Genomic DNA, 20,109 nt, shown 5'->3' on the forward strand with positions numbered 1-20,109 from the left:
CCAGGCATTTGGCTACGTGTTTCAACTCATCATTATTACAGGCCCAGGACCGCAGCATTTTACTAAAACAAAAATACATTCCTAATAGTTGAGAACAGCATTGGTCTTGGTTGCAATGCCTTCATTGTTGAATAGCGTGCTGACACTCAGGCCTAGAAATTCAGTTGGTTGCGCCAGCCGGTAGCGCCTTAGGAGGAGTAGATGTCGGGCGCTAGGCGGCTAGCGGCCGGGCGCAGCGCGATCTGCGCCTCGCCCCAACTTCACTCACGATTTAGCGGCGGCGCAAAGTCTTTGCGCGCGCTCAGCTGCGCGCGCAGATCATGACGTCATTTCCTCGTGCAACGCCCTTTGTGCGCCCCCAACCGGAAATTCAGTCGTGACGCCCCATTGTGCGCCTGGCGCCCCTAGCGACTGTTAGAGTGGAACGGTGCTCAGTCGATGCGGGGCGCGGGGGGCGCAAATTAAAGGGCACTCCTCCTGCACTATAAAAGGCTGCCATTTCGCAGCACTCCTTCTTGAGAGACGGATCTTTGCAGAGAGACCAAGGTAGAGAGCTTTCTGCTTTGGCCCAACACTCAGACAGGTACTTGTGGCTTCAGGCCACAGCTTTCCACTTGTCTTTGCCTTCATTGACATATCATTGTTTGCCAGCATATTATGGGGGCTGCAATGGGTGCAAACGCTGGCTTTCTCAATTGCATCCAAAGGGCTCACAGGCGCCGTGAGAGAGTGGCAGCCCTGGCTAGACGGAGAGGGGGCAACAGGCGTCGGGAAAGGAGGCCTTACCCACCCAGGGTATACCGCCAGCAGTTCTCCTATCTCAACATGTCTGACAAGCAGTGTGTTCAGAGGTTGCGATTCAGAAGGGAGGTGGTCACAGAGACCTGCCACCTGCTTGGCGGTGATCTGCAGCCACAGCTGAGGAGCAGGACGTCTCTGTCGGTGGCAGTGAAGGTGACGGTGGCTCTCAACTTCTATGCCACCAGCTCCTTCCAATCCGCTACTGGGGACATTTCCAACATCTCCCAGTTCGCCGTGCATTGCTGCATCCGCCAGGTGACCAATGCCCTTTTCAAAAGGCGACGTCAGTTCATCTCCTTCTCCATGGCCCTTGCCAAGCAGCAACAGCGTGCAATGGGCTTTGCAGCATTCACGGGCTTCCCCATGGTGCAGGGCGCCATTGACTGCACGCATGTGGCTTTGCGGGCACCTCTGGAGAATGCCGAGGATTACCGCAACCGGAAGGGCTACCATTCGCTGAACGTCCAGCTGGTGTGTGACCACAGGCAGCTCATCCTAGCTGTCAATGCCCGCTTTCCAGGCAGCAGCCACGATGCCTTCATCCTGCGACAGACTTCTGTGGCAGACATGTTCCAGGCCCAGCCTCACCCACGAGGATGGCTTATCGGGGACAAAGGCTATCCTTTGTGTACCTGGCTGATGACCCCGCTCCGTGCGCCCAGCACCCCTGCTGAAGAGGGATACAACGATAGCCATCAAGCGACCAGGAACACCATCGAACAAACAATCGGCGTCCTGAAGCAACGGTTCCGCTGTCTGGATCGTTCCGGTGGAGCCCTACAATATTCGCCGGAGCGAGTCTCCCATTTCGTGGTCGTTTGCTGCATGCTGCACAACCTGGCTATCCGCAGGACTCAGCCACTGCCACCAGACATTGGAGGACCACCTGAGGAGGAGGAGGAGGAGGAGGAGGAGGAGGACCAGCACAGGAGGGAGGCAGAAAGTGCAAGGGCCGCCCGTCGCCGGCTTATTGAACGTCGGTTCTAGGCCCCCTCTCAGGGAATGGCTTGTGCCAATGTCAGCAGATGAATGTAGCTGCTCCACAAGCCCTCAGCCGAGCAGGGCAACCCGGACTTTACAAAAAAACCATGCACAGTGCAATTTAAGAACAATAATTTATTGCAAACCTCTGCCCTTCCCACATTACATCCTCATGTGGAGAAGCCCCCTCCAAAAACATAAAACTACCAGTCTCGGCCTTACAAAAAGAAGGAAAGACACCAGTCTCGGCCTTACAAAAACACAACTGCACCAGTCTCGGCCTTACAAAAAGAAAGAAAGACACCAGTCTCGGCCTTACAAAAATACAACTACACCAATCTCGGCCATACAAAAAGCACCAGGCATTTGTGCATACCTTCTACTTTTTGCCCTGCGAGGGCGATGCCTTTCGCATCCTTGCCTGGCCCCTGCCCGCCCTGCAGCTCCTCCTCAATGGGAGCCCAGTGGCTGCAGCAAGGCTGGGGGAAGGCTGCTGAGGGGCAGATGGCGAGACGGCAGATGCCCTTGGGGGTCGGCCTGCACCAGCTCTGGCCTTGGAGTGGCCGGCTGCTGACTGCTCCAACTCTGGCTGAGCGGCAGCAGTCTGTCCAGTGGCTCGTGGCAGCTGCAATGGCGGAGTGGCAGTGTCGGCTGCAGGAATGGTGCCAACCTGGCAGATCGCAGGTGCTCGCTGGTCGCCTGAGACATTGGCACTCGCACGGGCCAGCACTGCAGCATGCGCAGCAAACAGCTGAAGAACAGACTGCTGGGCTGCTGCTGCGCGGCGAGTGCCCTGGCGATGCCTGGCTGATCCAGTGAGGGTGGCAGCAGTTAGTGCCCGTGTGGCCCTGGTGTTTGTCCGCATGACAACAGCCAGTGAATGGACGGCACGACTGAGCACTTGGCTCGAAGCCGCCTGTGCTGCCGCGAAGTCCTGCAGACTCCTGGCCTGTGCTGCTCCAAATTGCTGCACACTCCTTGACAAAGACTCAATAGAGTCAGGCATCCTTGCCACTGCAGCCATGAGCTCATTGTGCCTGCGCTCAGCCTGGACGGCCATTTCCTCCAGGAGCCGCACCTCCTCTGCGCTGACCGTCGCAGGACTGGAGGCCGCACTCACCCTCTGGGGAGAAGTCCGCCGAGCTTCCCCACCCCTCCCGCGTTGCTGCAGGCCGCTGGGCCCCGGAGCTTCACTCTCCTCCGACCCTTCCCCCCGGCTCCCCTCCAGGGAAGACGTGTCCCCTACATCGCCATGGGCTGGCGCGGCTGATGGTGGCACTGATGGGCCGGCTTCCTCTTCCTCCTCCTCGTATTCCGAAGCGCTGACAGTGGCAGCTTGAGGGCCCGCCTCCTCACCTGGCGATTCACCATCTGAAAGCAGGAAGGCACAAGAGTGGCTTTAGAGTGAGGACAGGGCGGCAGCGAGGGAGGCATGAGTGGTGCCATTCACTGCATTGGTCGGACAGTGGCAAAGGATGCTGATCTGAGGCGCAAGTGGAACGAGCGAGGTCAAAAAGGTGATGCCCTTACCATTGGTGCCCAGAACAGGGTCGGCATCTCCACTGGCGACGGGGCCAATCAGCCGGCCTGCCATAATGCGCTCCACACGCTGGTCGAGGTCGGAGAGCTCTTTTACGTCAGGACGGCCTCCCCCGGTGTCAGTTCGTTTCCGCCGGTTGTGCGCCACCTTGGCCTGCAAGAGAAAGGACGGCCTCTAAGTACAGTGTGAAGCCCTGATCTTGTCTGCACTGCCTCCCATGGTCGAATAGCTTGTACAGTGTGAAGCCCTGATCTTGTCTGCACTGCCTCCCATGGTCGAATAGCTTGTACAGTGTGACGCCCTGATCTTGTCTGCACTGCCTCCCATGGTCGAATAGCTTGTACAGTGTGTAAAGTGCTGAATGTGCAAGTGATTTTCATGACAGTCCCATAGCTGCTGGATGAGGGCTGGCCATTAGGGCTTTCAGGTCCCTTTGCCCATAAAGTGAGGTGCACATGCAGGGATGAGGAGGACACTGGAAAGGGTACTCACCCTGACAACCCGAGTGAGGTCGTTGAACTTCTTCCGGCATTGCACAGGAGTCCTGGCAACCACGCTGTTGGAAGACACCCTGTTTGAGACCTCCCTCCAGGCTTTCCGGTAGGCGCTGGGCAGCGGCCTCTTGCCACCTTCTGGGAACAGAACATGGCGCCTGCGCTCCACTCCGCCAACCAGCAGCCTCAGGTCACCGTCGCTGAAGCGCTGCGCTCTCTCCCTGGCCTTCTCCATAGCCCTGGGCGTTGTGCAGATGAAGCTGAAGTGGTCAGGCCTAGGTTGAGGGCTGCAGTGTGCAGGGCGTGGCAGGCAAACAAATCCACCCTCCCCCTTTAAGAGCTGACCGGCGCCAGAGTGTCTGCCGTCAATCAACAACTCGCCGCACCTGCGCTGCGCCCGGCCTCGGGGGTATCGCTCAGCACCGCCGGCTTAGCGCCTAAAGATAGTCGTGCATCGCCTGTTTTAGCGCAGCAGCAACCTCTTGGGGCGATGCGACTGAATATCAGCGAAGGTGGCGCGACTTTGCGCCGGGCGCAAACTTTAGCGGCCGCCCGACTTTACCGCCCCAAAAGTGGCTATACTGAATTTCTAGGCCTCAGTGCCTAGGCTAAGGTCTGAAGAATGGTGACTAGGGCGAGGTATGGGAGTGACCCTGACACCTGTGGAGCTCAATGGAATCAGCACCCGCGAGAGGGGTGCCGAGGAAATAGTAGAAAAAAGAAAAAAAAGCAAAATATATCCACAATCATTGCATTTAAAAAACAATGGGCTTCAGCCTGAACTCAGTTTGCAAGAGATTGCTCACCAGATCAGTGTCCTGCTCTGTCACCAGAGTCCCATTCGAATCATAGTGCGATACCTGGAACCCTCTCGGCAAGAGGAGTCTGTGGGGAAAAAAAGAAAGGAACAAGGTTCGAGTGAATTGGGCTGAATGGCAGAGTCCTCCAGCACTGCTCTATGTCAGATACACATTGTCTGAACCTGTGAGAGAGATACCGAGCGTTACACTAGGATAAAGCACAAAGCACTAATACAGCAACGGAAGGACAGAATGGCCAAATAGAAATCTTCCTTGAAACAAACTCAAGTCTCCATGCCCCTGATCCAGGACGAGTTCCCACTTCAGAATTGTTGCTCCCGGGAATGGTCTGACTTAGAGTGAAAGGTTCACTTTTCGATCTGATAGTGTAGCTCTGAGTTGCTGCATGTGTACATTGTAATGGTGCCAACAAGTAAAATCAAACTATTCTCATCTTCTCAGGGTACAGTAACATAGTGGTAATGTGTCAGCGCAATTCACACTTCATCTAGAGCCATCCTTTGTTCCTTAACCTGTCCCATTACCACCTCCTCTCGCCTTGAATATCTCTCAATGTCTCTTAATCTCTCCTGCTTTCTGTCCTATCACTGACCTTCCCTTTTGTTCTTTCATCCCCTCCCCCTTTCCCAGCCCCTAAACTTGCTTTCCATTTCCTGCTTTTTCCAGTTCTGACGACAGGTCTTCGGCCTGAAACGTTAACTCTGTTTCTCTCTCCACGGATGTTGCCTGGCCTGCTGAGTTTTTCCAGCATTTTCTGTTGTTATTTCGGATTTCCAGCATCCACAGTATTTTGCTATTGTAATAGTGGTTATGTTACTGGACTAGTAATCCAGAGGGTTGGACTAATAATCTGGAGACGTAAATTCAAATCCCACCATGGCAGCTGGGGAATTTAAATTCAGTTAATCAATAAATCTGGAATAAAAAGCTAGTGTCAATAACGGTGAGCATGAAACTACCAGATTGTTGTAAAAACCCATCTGGTTCAGTAATGTCCTTTAGGGAAGGAAATCTGCCGTCCTTACCCGGTCTGGCCTATATGTGACTCCAGACCCACAGCAATGTGGTTGACTCTAAACTGCCCTCTGGAATGGCCGAGCCAGTCACTCAGTTGTACCAAACCGCTACAAAGAAGTACTGCAGCAGTTCAGGAAGGCGGCTCACCACCACCTTCTCAAGGGCAATTAGGGATGGGCAATAAGTGCTGGCCTTGCCAGCGACGTCCACATCCCGTTCCAAAGAATCACCACCCTCTGAGTGAAGAAATTTCTTCTCATCCCCTTATTCAGAGACTGTGACCCCTGGTTCTAGACTCCCCAGCCAGGGGAAATATCCTCCCTGCATCTACCCTGTCAAACCCTGTAAACATTTTGTATGTTTCAATGAGATCACCTCTCATTCTTCTGAACTCTAGAGAATATAGGCCTAGTCTACACAATCTCTCCTCATAGGACCATCCCCCCATTCCCAGGAATCAATCTCGTGAACCTTCGTTGCACTCCCTCTATGGCAAGCATATTCTTCCTTAGGTCCTCTGGGTGGGGGACTTCAATGTCCATCACCAAGAGTGGCTCGGTAGCACCACAACTGACCGAGCTGGCCAAGTCCTAAAGGACATAGCTGCCAGACTGGGTCTGCGACAGGTGGTGAGGGAACCAACAAGAGGGAAAAACCTTCTTGACCTCGTCCTCACCAATCTACCTGTTGCAGATGCATCTGTCCATGACAGCATTGGTGGAAGTGACCACCGCACAGTCCCTGTGGAGACGAAGTCCCGTCTTCATGTTGAGGATACCCTCCACCGTGTTGTGTGGCACTACCACCGTGCTAAATGGGACAGATTTTGAACAGATCTGGCAACTCAAAACTGGGCATCCATGAGGCGCTGTGGGCCATCAGCAGCAGCAGAATTGTATTCAACCACAATCTGTAACCTCATGGCCCGGCATATCCCTCACTCTACCATTACCATCAAGCCGGGAGATCAACCCTGGTTTAACGAAGAGTGCAGGAGAGCATGCCGGGAACAGCACCAGGTATACCGAAAAATGAGGTGTCAACCTGGTGAGGCTACAACACAGGACTACTTGCATGCCAAACAACGGAAGCAACATGCGATAGACAGAGCTAAGCGATCTCACAACCATCGGATCAAATCAAAGCTCTGCAGTCCTGCCACATCCAGTCGTGAGTGGTGGTGGACAATTAAACAGTTAACAGGAGGAGGAGGCTCCAAAAATATCCCCATCCTCAATGATGGTGGAGCCCAGCACGTGAGTGCAAAAGACAAGGCTGAAGCATTTGCAACTATCTTCAGCCAGAAGTGCCGAGTGGATGATCCATCTCGGCCTCCTCCTGAGGTCCCCAGCATTGCAGATGCCAGTCTTCAGCCCATTCAATTCACTCCACGTGATGTCAAGAAACGGCTGAAGACACTGGATACTGCAAAGGCTATGGGCCCTGACAACATTCCGGCAATAGTACTGAAGACTTGTGCTCCAGAACTAGCTGCGCCCCTAGCCAAGCTGTTCCAGTACAGCTACAACACTGGCATCTACCCGGCAATGTGGAAAATTGCCCAAGTATGTCCTGTCTACAAAAAGCAGGACAAATCCGACCCGGCCAATTACCGTCCCATCAGTCTACTCTCAATCATCAGCAAAGTGATGGAAGGTGTCGTCGACAGTGCTATCAAGCGGCACTTACTCACCAATAACCTGCTAACTGACGCCCAGTTTGGGTTCCGCCAGGGCCACTCAGCTCCTGACCTCATTACAGCCTTGGTCCAAACATGGACAAAAGAGCTGAACTCAAGAGGTGAGGTGAGAGTGACTGCCTTTGACATCAAGGCAGCATTTGAACGTGTGTGGCATCAAGGAGCCCTAGCAAAACTGAAGTCAATGGGAATCAAGGGGAAAACTCTCCATTGGTTGGAATCATACCTAGCACAAAGGAAGTTGGCTGTGGTTGTTGGAGGTCATTCATTCCAATCACATGACATCACTGCAGGAGTTCCTCAGGGCAGTGTCCTAGGCCCAACCATCTTCAGCTGTTTCATCAATGACCTTCCCTCCATCATAAGGTCAGAAGTGGGGATGTTCGCTGATGATTGCACACTGTTCAGCACCATTCGAGACTCGTCAGATACTGACGCAGTCCGTGTCCATATGCAGCAAGACCTGGACAACATTCAGACTTGGGCTGACAAGTGGCAAGTAACATTCACACCACACAAGTGCCAGGCAATGACCATCTCCAACAAGCGAGACTCTAACCATCTCCCCTTGACATTCAATGGCATTACCATCGCTGAATCCCCCACTATCAACATCCTGGGAGTTACCATTGATCAGAAACTGAACTGGACCAGCCATATAAATACTGTGGCTACAAGAGCAGGCCAGAGGCTGGGAATTCTGCGGCAAGTGTCTCACCTCCTGACTCCCCAAAACCTTTCTACCATCTACAAGGCACAAGTCAGGAGTGTGATGGAATACTCTCCACTTGCCTGGATGAGTGCAGCTCCAACAACACTCAAGAAGCTCGACACCATTCAGGATAAAGCAGCCCGCTTGATTGGCACTCCATCCACCACCTTCAACATTCACTCCCTCCACCACCGGCGCACTGTGGCTGCAGTGTGTACCATCTACAAGATGCACTGCAGCAACTCGCCAAAGCTCCTTCAACAGCACCTTCCAAACCCGCGACCTCTACCACTTAGAAGGACAAGGGCAGCAGACGCATGGGAACATCACCACCTACAAGTTCCCCTCCAAGCCACACACCATCCTGACTTGGACCTGTATCGCCGTTCCTTCACTGTCGCTGGGCCAAAATCCTGGAACTCCCTTCCTAACAGCATTGTGGGTGTACCTACACCATATGGACTGCAGCGGTTCAAGAAGGCGGCTCACCACCATCTTCTCAAGGGCAATTAGGGATGGGCACTAAATGCAGGTCTAGCCAGCCAGCGAGTAAAGCTCCCTTTACACTGTCCCATCAAACACTCCCAGGGCAGGTACAGCACGAGTTAGATACAGAGTAAAGCTCCCTCTACGTCCCATTCTGAACATTTTTGACAGGACGCCCCTTCATTTAATATTTAAATGTAACTGCTCACTGACCATCCAACTACAGGACAGTGTGACCTTTAACACAAGCTCAGATGATTGGTGGTCAAGCCTTATTCCACTTTATACGAAGCAAGGTTTACTTACTTATTTCTCCTGAGATCCAGCGTGAAGTCCTCCTCATCTAGCTCCACTGAGATGCTGACGTGGTTTGTATAGCTCCTCTGCGCAGGGCACAAAGAAGCACTCATTATTAGACTGCGATTTGTTCATTGAAGCCCCAATACCATCTCGCAAGACAGCAAGGGAGTGAAATTCGGTAGCGCCCTGTTTCGGGGCAGTAATGCTGGCGAGGCAGAACATTCTGCACCCGGCGAGGAAGTCCCGCGCCGGCCGCGAACTTTGCCTTACCACCCCAGCCAGGAAGTGGAGCACAATCTCGGGTGCTCCACTTCCTGGTGGGGCGGTAACCGAGGCTCTGTCAGGACACGATCGGCAGCGCTCCGCGGAGGCTCCACAGAGCGCTGCCACTATCAACACCACTCCCCTTCAATTAAAGGGGAGGGCCGCTGCACACTCCACAGGGGCTCCAATGTCCCACACTAGGCCACCAGGGTAGAGTGGTCCCATGGCAGCAGCCTGATGCCGAGACGCGGTGCCGGGCTGTGTGATGGCGGCCAGGACCACGCCACCCTACACTACGGAGGGCCGACCTGGAGGGCGAGCGAAAAAAATAAAATGGTGGCGTGGGTCGCGCCGCACCGCCCCTTTAATCAGCGCCCTGCCAGAGGAGGTCGGCCTGCGAGGCTGGTGCTGACATCGCCTGCAGCAGCCTTGTGTGGCACAGCTGGATTTCTGCCGCGAGGCGTTAAGATGATGCTGAGGAGGCGCTAAGGGGTCACTGCGCACGCCGATGATGTAATCATCGGAGGCGCGGTGGCCCGGGGTGTTACCGGTGGGCTGTGCAGCGCTATCAGGATATTTCAGATGAATACGTGGCTAGAGGAATGGTGCAAGGTGGAGGGATTCAAATTCCTGGGACATTGGAACCGGTTCTGGGGGAGGTGGGACCAGTACAAACCGGATGGTTTGCACCTGGGCAGGACCAGAACCGATGTCCTAGGGGGAGTGTTTGCTAGTGCTCTGAGGGAGGGTTTAAACTAAAATGGCAGGGGGTTGGGAACCTGAGCAGGGAGACAGAGGAAAGGGAAACCAGGATAGAAGCAAAAGACAGGAAGGAGAAAAACAAAGGTGGCAGGCAGAGAAATCAAGGGTTTAAATCAAACATGGCCACAGTAAATAATAATTCTAAAAGGTCTAAGAGCATTTAAAAAACAAGTCTGAAGGCTTTGTGTCTTAATGTGAGGAGCAATCCTAATAAGGTGGATGTGCAAATAGAAGTAAACGGATATGATATGATTGGGATTACGGAAACATGGCTCCAGGGTGAACAAGGTTGGGAACTCAACATCCAGGGGTATTCAATATTCAGGAAAGACAGGCAAAAAGGAAAAGGAGGTGTGATAGCATTGCTGGTTAAAGAGGGGATTAACACAATTGTAAGGAAGGATATTAGCTCTGATGATGTGGAATCTGTATGGGTAGAACTGAGAAATACTAAGGGGCAGAAAACGTTAGTGGGAGTGGTATACAGACCCCAAACAGTAATGCGGAGGGTGGGGATGGCATTAAATGGGAAATTAGAGATGCGTGCAATAAGGGCACAGCAGTTATCATGGGTGACTTTAATCTACATATTGATTGGGCTAACCAAACTAGTAACAACACTGTGGAGGAGGAATTCCTGGTGTGTATACGGGATGGTTTCCCGGACCAATATGTCGAGGAACCAACTAGAGACCAGACCATCTTAGACTGGGTATTATATAATGAGAAAGGATTAATTAGCAATCTTGTTGTGTGAGGCCCCTTGGGGCGGAGCAATCCTAATATGATAGAATTCTTCATTAAGATGGAGAGTGAAGTAGTTGACTCAGAGACTAGGGTCCTGAATTTAAATAAAGGAAACTACGATGGTATGAGGCGCGAGTTGGGTAGGATTGATTTGGGAATGTTACTCAAAGGTATGATGGTGGATAGGCAATGCCAAACATTCAAAGATCGCATGGATGAACTACAGAATTTGTTCATCCCTGTTTGGCATAAAAATAAAACAAAAAAAGGGACTCAACCATGGCTAACAAGGAAAATTACCGATAGCATAAGATCCAAGGAGGGGACATATAAAGTGGCCAGAAAAAGCAGTAAATCTGAGGATTGGGAGCAGTTTAGTATTCAGCAAAGGAGGACAAAGGGATTAATTAAGAGGGGGAAAATAGAGTACGAGAGTAAGCTTTCAGGGAACATAAAAACTAACTGTAAAAGCTTTTATAGATATGTGAAGAGAAAAAGATTGGTGAAGTCCCTTACAGTCAGAATCAGGGGAATTTATAATGGGGAACAAAGAAATAGCAGACCAATTAAATACATACTTTGGTTCTGTCTTCACAAAGGAGGACACAAATAACCTCCCAGAGATGTCGGGGAACATAGGGTCTAATGAGAGGGAGGAACTGAATGAAATCAGTAGGGAAATGCTGTTAGGGAAATTGATGGGATTGAAGGCCGATAAATCCCCAAGGCCTGATAATCTACATCCTAGGGTACTTAAAGAAGTGGCCCTAGAAATAGTATTTGCTTAATGGGCCAGGTTTCTGGTCGTGCTGTTAAATCTATATCTTCCTGTGACTGAGTGCAGTGAGTACAGCGTGAACAACTGGGAGTTTAGTAAGTGTGGGAGTTCGATGAAGTGGAGGAAGGAGGTGCTTGCTTTTCCTAACTTCTCCCGCAGAGCGGCGGCGGACCTGATTGGGAGCAGACCGAGGCCCGAGAGCGTGGTTAAAAGCAGCAGCAGACCTGCATCAATAAGAGAAAACAGCAGTGTGATGTCACAGGTAAGGCAGGTAAGTGATTGATAGTGACTGTGGGCTAAGTTTTAAGATAACATAACATGTAGCTAAATTTTTTTAATTAAACTTAATTTAATTAATTTAATAAACTAAACGAGGTAAATAATTTGATTAACACTAAACTAATTAATAAAATAAATAAAATAATGGGAGAACAGGAGATGTGTTGCTGCTGCAATATGTGGGAGCTTGTGGATATTTTTGTCCAGGGCGACTACATCTGCGGTAAGTGTCTGCGGCTCGAGGAACTTCGGCTCCAAGTTGAGGAGCTGGAGTCCGAGCTGCAGACATTGCGAGACATCAGGGAAGGAGAAAGTTACCTGGACCTTTTGCTCCAGGAGGCAGCCACACCCCTTAGATTAAATACTTTAGAATTGACACGTAGTCAGGGACAGGAGGGTGTGACTGCGAGTGAGGCAGGTACAGGGATCCAGGAGGTAGTATTGCAGGAGCCTCAGTCCCTGCATTTGTCCAATAGATTTGAGGTTCTTGCAACCCTTGTGGACAAGTGCGGGGACTGCGGGGAGGACGAGCAAACTGACCGCGGCACCGTGGTACAGGAAGCCGTTCAAGTGGGGGGAGTAAAAAGGAAGGTGGTTGTAGTAGGCAACAGTATAGTTAGGGGGATAGATACTGTTCTCTGCAGCCAGGAGCGTGAGTCCTGAAGGCTATGTTGCCTACCCGGTGCCAGGGTAAAGGACATCTCCTCTGGGCTGGAAAAGAACTTGGAGTGGGAGGGGGAGGATCCAGTTGTCGTGGTCCACGTAGGTACCAATGACATAGGTAGGACAAAGAAAGAGGTTCTGCTGAGAGAGTTTGAGCAGCTAGGGACTAAATTAAAAAGCAGAACCACAAAGGTCATAATCTTTGGATTATTACCGGAGCCACGAGCAAATTGGCATTGGGTCAATAGGATCAGGGTGATGAATGCGTGGCTCAAAGATTGGTGTGGGAGAAGTGGGTTTTGATTCGTGGGGCACTGGCACCAGTACTGGGGGAAGAGAGAGCTGTTCCGTTGCGACGGACTACACTTGAACCATGCTGGGACCAGAGTTCTAGCGAATCGAATAACTAGGGAGGTAGATAGGGCTTTAAACTAAATAAGGTGAGGGGGGCGGGGCGTCCAGGTGGAGAGACATCTAGAATGCTAAAGAGAAAAGACAAGGAAGCAGTGCAGGAAAGTGATTGGGGTAAGGATAACCAGATTGTGTCAGGAAGGGACAGAGCGTACAAACAAAGAGTGGACGAACAAATAGGGTCCGGGTAAGAAAAAATGGTAATAAGGCAAATAGGGCCATAGTACAAAAAAATGTTAAGATGTCTAAACATGTTAAAAAGACAAATCTAAAGGCACTGTATCTGAATGCACGAAACATTCGTAATAAGGTAGACGAAGTAACAGCGCAAATAGATGTAAATGGATACGATATAATTGCGATTACGGAGACATGGCTGCGGGGTGACCAAGGCTGGGAGCTGAATATCCAAGGATATTCGATATTTAGGAAGGGCAGGCAAAAAGGAAAAGGAGGTGGGGTGGCGTGGTTAGTAAAGGGTGAAATCAGAGCAATAGTGAGAAAGGATATTGGCTCAGAAAATCAAGATGTAGAATCAGTCTAGGTGGAGTTAAGAAGCACCAAGGGGCAGAAAACATTGGTGGGAGTTGTCTATAGGCCTCCAAACAGTAGTGGTAATGTAGGGGATGGCATCAAACAGGAAATGAGAGATGCATGTAACAAGGGTACTACAGTAATCATGGGTGACTTTAATCTACATATAGACTGGCCAAACCAAATTAGCAATAAAACTGTGGCGGATGAATTCCTGGAGTGTGTACGAGATTTTTTTTAGACCAGTACGTTGAGGAGCCAACTAGTGAACAGGCTATCCTAGATTGGGTATTGTGCAATGAGAAGGGGTTAATTAATCATCTTGTTGTGTGGGGTCCTTTAGGGAAGAGTTACCATAACATGATAGAATTCTTCATTAAGATAGAAAGTGAGGAAGCCCAATTCGAAACTTGGGTCCTAAATCTAAACAAAGGAAACTACGAAGGTATGAGGAGTGAGTTGGCTATGATAGATTGGGGAGCTTCATTAAAAGGCATGACGGTGGATAGGCAATAGCTAACATTTATGGAACGAATGCATGAATTGCAACAGTTATATGATCCTTTCTGGCGCAAAAACAGAAAAGGAAAAGCGGCCCAACCATGGCTAACAAAAGAAATTAAGGGTAGTATTAGATCCAAAGAAGAGTCATATAAAGTTGCCAGAAAAAGTAGCAAGCCTGAGGATTGGGAGCAGTATAGAGTTCAGCAAAAAAGGACCAAGAGATTGATTAAGAGGGGAAAATAGAGTATTGTAGGAGTCTCTGCACTCCTAACAAAGAATCTATAACTTACTGGAAGTTAACAAACTGAATTTATTGTCTAAGAACTTTACAAAACAAGAAACTACAGGAGAAGCTCAAAACAGGTCTTTTCTCTTTCAATCCACACGAGGACTGGCTGGTCCCGCCCTCTACCTCTGACGTCATGCCGTCATCACGTTTCCCGCCGAAGGGGACGTCACGTGACCCACGTGATGACGTCATCGCGTCAGATCGCGATGTTGTCGATCTAGCTCTGTTTAACCAGAGCCAACTTGAAAGGTAATAACATTGGTTACAGACAATTAATGCTAGAGGTAATAACATTGGTTACAGACAATTATGTAAGTCACTTAGTGGTTTTGCCACATACGCCCCCCCAGAATTGTCTTTAACGAAAAGAGTCAATCGCTGAGGAGGTCGGACAAGTCTGTTGGACCGACTCCGAAATTCCCGAAGGGGAAAACGCTGAGCAGGCGGCGAACTGGTAGGCGGTACGGCGGTGTCAGGTGTGGTAGCGGCCGGCGGCCGGCCGCGGCGCTAAGGCTGCGCCAGCTCGATCGGTCGTTCGAGGTCCAGGTGTGCAGGCTTGAGGCGATCGACAGAGGTGTGATCCGGTTTGCCCCCGACGTCAATCACAAAACTCTTGTCCCCTGCCCACAAAACCTTGAAGGGTCCGGCATACGGTGGTGCGAGCGGGGTACGATGGCCGTCCTGGCGCACAAACACGAATTTGGCTTTCAACAACTCCCCCGGGACGTTGGACGAAAGCAAACCGTGCCGTGAGGTCGGAACTGGACGGAAACAGCGGGCCGCATCCCGGAGGGTCTCCTTTTGTGTGGCCGCGGACCATGGTCACGTAGGTAACAGCAGGAATTCACCTGGGACTCGAAGCGGTTGCCCATAAACCATCTCCGCCGCCGCCGACTGGAGATCTTCCTTCGGCGCCGTGCGGAGTCCTAACATCACCCACGGTAGTTTGTCGACCCAGGATGCATCCAGCAGGCTGGCCCTGAGCGACGCCTTCAAGGAGCGGTGGAACCGCTCGCACAAGCCGTTCGCCTGTGGGTGAAAGGCCGTAGTGCGGTGGAGTTTAACGCCCAACACGGAAATCACCTCGTTCCACAGTTCGGACGAAAATTGCGGCCCCCGATCCAACGAAATGTCCGCAGGGACAGCAAAACGGGCCACCCAGGACGAAATGAAAGCTCGAGCAACGTCCGCAGATGTGGTGGACGTCAGGGGAACTGCCTCCGGCCACCTCGTGGTGCGATCCACCATCGTCAAAAGGTACGGGAAGGTGGGAGTGGTCCCACTAAGTCGATGTGAATATGGTCAAATCGCCATTCCGGGACCTCGAAGGTGGCGAGCGGGGCTCTGACATGGCGCTGCACCTTGGACCGTTGGCAAACAACACAAGTGTTCACCCAGTCCCTGACGTCCTTGCGTATTCCCCTCCATACGAATTTGGAGACCAGCAGTTTTTGCGATGCCCGCACCCCAGGGTGCGATAGGCCGTGTAAGGCATCGAAAATCGTACAACGCCATTTAGACGGGACGATCGGACGGGGTGCACCCAGCGAAACGTCGCAGAGCAGAGTGGTGCCTGCGGAATGGAAAGGCACATCCCTCGGCTGCAGGCTGTCTGGAACCGAACGAAAACCCTGGGTCTCCGGGTCGTCCGCTTGGTCAACCGCCATCTGTGCGTAGTCAATGCCCAATTGGACGGCCTGGACGGCGGCGCAGGATAGGTAATCGGCGACGACGTTGTCCTTACCGGCCACATATCGGATGTCGGTGGTGAACTCCGATATGTACATCAGCTGCCGTTGCTGCCGAGCCGACCATGGTTCCGCAGACTTGGCCATTGCGAACAGCAATGGCTTGTGGTCGACAAACGCGATGAAGCGTCGTCCTTCGAGGAGGAAACGGAAATGGCGGATGGCCAAAAACAAAGCCAACAGCTCTCGGTCGAAAGTACTGTACCGGCGTTCATGCCGTTGTAGCTGGCGGCTAAAAAAGGCCAGGGGTTGCCACGCGCCATCGACCCACTGCTCCTGGACGGCCCCCACCGCGTAGTCTGACGTGTCCGTCGTGAGAGCGATGGTGGCTCCCGGCAGGGGGTGTGCTAACATGGTCGCATTGGCGAGTGCGGCTTTCGTCTCCTCGAAAGCACGATCCATGTCCTGTGACCATTCCACAGGGTCCTTTCCTGTCGAGCCTCTGAGGGCCTCATATAGAGGACGCATGAGCTGTGCAGCCCTGGGGATGAAACGATGATAGAAGTTAACCATCCCCAGGAACTCCTGTAAAGCTTTCACGGATTTCGGTTTCGGGAACGCTGCAATTGCTCCCACCTTGACCCGAAGTGGCGTTGCCCCCGTGGGGGTGATGCGGTGGCCCAGGAAATCCAGTTGCGATAGGCCGAAATGGCATTTGTCCGAGTTAACGATGAGGCCATGCTGCTGAAGCCATCTGAAAAGGACCCGAAGGTGCTCGTGGTGTTCCTCCTTGGAGGTGCTGGCAACCAGAATATCGTCCAAATAAACAAAGAGAAAATCAAGGTCCCGCAGGACTGAATCCATGAGGCGCTGAAACGCCTGAGCCGCGTTCTTAAGCCCAAAGGGCATTCGCAGGAATTCAAAGAGTCCAAAGCGGGTAATTACCGCTGTCTTTTCGACGTCCTGAGGGTGCACCGGCACCTGATGGTAACCACGGACGAGGTCGATTTTGGAGAAGATGGACGTCCCCGCCAAATGTGCTGAGAAGTCCTGTATATGGGGAATGGGGTAGCGGTCGGGCGTCGTTATGTCGTTGAGGCGGCGATAATCCCCACAGGGCCGCCATCCCCCGCCGGGCTTGGGGACGATGTGGAGCGGGGAGGACCAGGGGCTACTGGACCGACGGATGATCCCCATTTTTTCCATCACGGCGAACTCCGCCTTTGCTGCCGCTAGCTTACTGGGTGTAAACGGGTGAGCCGGTAGTCGAAATATGGTGCTCCACCCTATGCTTGACGGTCGGAGCCGAAAAGTTGGGCTTTGTCTGCTCGGGGAAATCCTCGAGGAGCCGGGCGAAATCGTCGGGCTGCGGCCGCGCACATGAAATCGTGTGTGACGCAGCCGTGCTGCGCATCCCCGAAATATCGTCGAGCGTGGCGGCGCGAACGAGGCGTCGATTTTTCACGTCCACCAACAGGCCGTTGGCGCCTAAAAAGTCAGCACCCAACAGGGCCTGTGAGATTTGAGCGGTGATGAAATTCCAGCTGAAAAACTGTCCACCGAAACATACTCGGACGAGGCGCTTCCCACAAGTGCGGATCGAACCCCCGTTGGCCGCTTGCATAGGGGGACCACGGCTGCCGGAGCGAAGGTCTATGACCGAGGCGGGCAGTATGCTGCATTGCGCCCCCGTGTCGCATAGAAAACGACGGCCGGAGATGGAGTCGGTTATGTAGGTGAGATTCCCGGAAGCACCGATCGCCATCATGGCAGCGGGGGAAGTACCGGGACCGGCGTGCATGACTCGCGGCGGTCTATTCGACGGTCTGGTAACGAAAGTGCACGGCGAGCGGCAGCAGCGGGCCTTCGGGCCGAAACGAGCGTGGTAGTAGCAGAAACCGGTCGTCGGAGGCGCCTTTGTCGGAGCCGGGGCCGGGCTCTTCGTGGCGGGGCGTTGCGCGAGGGCGCAGTATTGTTGCCGGACCGCGTAAATCTTATCCGCCTCTTCGGCGAGCGCGACGCAGTCTGCGGTTTCTGCTCGGGCGAGGGACGCCTGTACTTGCTCAGGAAGTTGAGTAAGGAACAGTTCGTGAAACAGAAAGCACTGGGGCTCGGACCCCAGGAGAGTCAGCATATGACTCATCATTTCCGAGGGTTTGGAGTCTCCTAACCCTGGTAGAGTCAGTAAACGGCGAGCGCGCTCCGCTTTGGTGAGACCAAATACCTGCAGCAATCGTGTCTTCAGAATCACACAGAAACCCCACAGTGCAGATAGAGGCCATTTCGGCCCATCGAGCCTGCACCGACGCATATCCCACCCGATCCCCGTAACCCCTACACCAACACATATCCCACCCTATCCCCGTAACCCCATGTATTTAATCCCCCTAACACTAAGGGTCAATTTATCATAGCCAATCAACCTAACCCGCACATCTTTGGACTGTGGGAGGAAACCGGAGCACCCGGAGGAAACCCACGCAAACACGGGGAGAATGTGCAAACTCCACACAGACAGTCGCCCGAGGTCGGATTCGAACCCGGGTCCCTGGCGCTGTGAGGCAACAGTGCTAACCACTATGCCACCGTGCTGCCCATGGCGACATACTTGTCAGCAGTCGGAGGACTCTTCAGCAGGCTGATGATTCTCGACGCCGTCGAGCTCTCGAGGGCGGAGACCACGTGGAGATACCTGGTCTGATCCTGAACGATGTTGCAGAGCTCAAATTGCGCCTCGGCTTGCACAAACCAAGAGGCTGCCTGTTGTTCCCAGAATTGGGGGAGCTTCAAGGCCACTGCGTTGGCCTCCATCACTGGCCTGTGTTCGGCGTTCACCGCGAAAAACGATCGCGAGGAATCGGGGTCACCAATGTAGGAGTCTCTGCACTCCTAACAAAGAATCTATAACTTACTGGAAGTTAACAAACTGAATTTATTGTCTAAGAACTTTACAAAACAAGAAACTACAGGAGAAGCTCAAAACAGGTCTTTTCTCTTTCAATCCACACGAGGACTGGCTGGTCCCGCCCTCTACCTCTGACGTCATGACGTCATCACGTTTCCCGCCAAAGGGGACGTCACGTGACCCACGTGATGACGTCATCGCGTCAGATCGCGATGTTGTCGATCTAGCTCTGTTTAACCAGAGCCAACTTGAAAGGTAATAACATTGGTTACAGACAATTAATGCTAGAGGTAATAACATTGGTTACAGACAATTATGTAAGTCACTTAGTGGTTTTGCCACAGTATGAGAGTAAACTTGCAAGGAACATAAAAGCAGACTGTAAAAGCTTCTACAAGTATGTAAAAAGAAAAAGATTAGTGAAGACAAATGTAGGTCCCTTATATTCAGAAACGTGAGAATTTATAATGGGGAACAGGGAAATGGCAGTGCAATTAAACAAATACTTTGGTTCTGTCTTCACTGAAGGGGACACAAATAACTTCCCAGAAATGCAAGGGAACCAAGGGTAGAAGGAGGAATTAGTAAAAAATTAGTGCTGGAGAAATTAATGGGACTGTAAGCTGATAAATCCCCAGGGCCTGATAATCTGCATCCCAGAGTACTAAAAGAGGTAGCCATGGAAATAGTGGATGCATTGGTTGTCATCTTCCAAAATTCTATAGATTATGGAACAGTTCCTGCAGATTGGAGGGTGGCAAATGTAACCCCATTATTTAAAGAAGGAGGGAGAGAGAAAACCGGGAACTACAGACCAGTTAGCCTAACATCAGTAGTAGGGAAAATGTTAGAGTCTATTATAAAGGATGTGATAACAGGACACTTAGAAAATATCAACGGGATTAGACAATGTCAACATTGATTTATGAAAGGGAAATCATGTTTGACAAACCTACTGGAGTTTTTTGAGGGTGTAACTGGTAGGATAGATAAGGGAGAGCCAGTGGATGTGGTGTATTTGGATTTTCAGAAGGCCTTTGATAAAGTCCCACATAAGAGGTTAGTGTGCAAAATGAAAGCACATGGGATTGGGGGTAATATACTGGCTTGGATTGAAGATTGGTTAACAGACAGGAAACAGAGAGTAGGAATAAATGGGTCTTTTTCGGGGTGGCAGGCGGTGACTAGTGGGGTACCGCAGGGATCAGTGCTTGGGCCCCAGCTATTCACTATATATATCAATGATTTGGATGAGGGAACCAAATGTAATATTTCCAAGTTTGCTAACGACACGAAACTAGGTGGGATTGTGAGTTGTGAGCAGGATGCAAAGAGGCTTCAAGGCAATTTAGACAAGTTGAGTAAGTGGGCAAATACATGGCAGATGCAGTATAACGTGGATAAATGTGAAGTTATCCACTTCAGTAGGAAAAA

The 20,109-nt window shown here is 51.7% G+C and overlaps 1 protein-coding gene across 1 annotated transcript in view; it reads right to left on the reverse strand.

Moving 5' to 3' along the window:
• LOC147123877 (disintegrin and metalloproteinase domain-containing protein 12-like) overlaps positions 1 to 20,109 on the reverse strand; it is a 503,908-nt gene that overhangs the window by 389,566 nt on the left and 94,233 nt on the right. Inside the window, exons 3-4 of the mRNA XM_085967584.1 lie at positions 8,858 to 8,934; positions 4,623 to 4,701 (exon numbers count right to left, since the gene is read on the reverse strand). Of these exons, the coding sequence (XP_085823710.1) occupies positions 4,623 to 4,701; positions 8,858 to 8,934 (156 nt within the window). The remainder of the gene's footprint in view (positions 1 to 4,622; positions 4,702 to 8,857; positions 8,935 to 20,109) is intronic.

This window comes from Somniosus microcephalus, chromosome 2 (genome assembly GCF_052327205.1).
Source record: "Somniosus microcephalus isolate GS21.2 chromosome 2, FLI_Smic_1.0, whole genome shotgun sequence".
Taxonomy (NCBI): domain Eukaryota; kingdom Metazoa; phylum Chordata; class Chondrichthyes; order Squaliformes; family Somniosidae; genus Somniosus; species Somniosus microcephalus.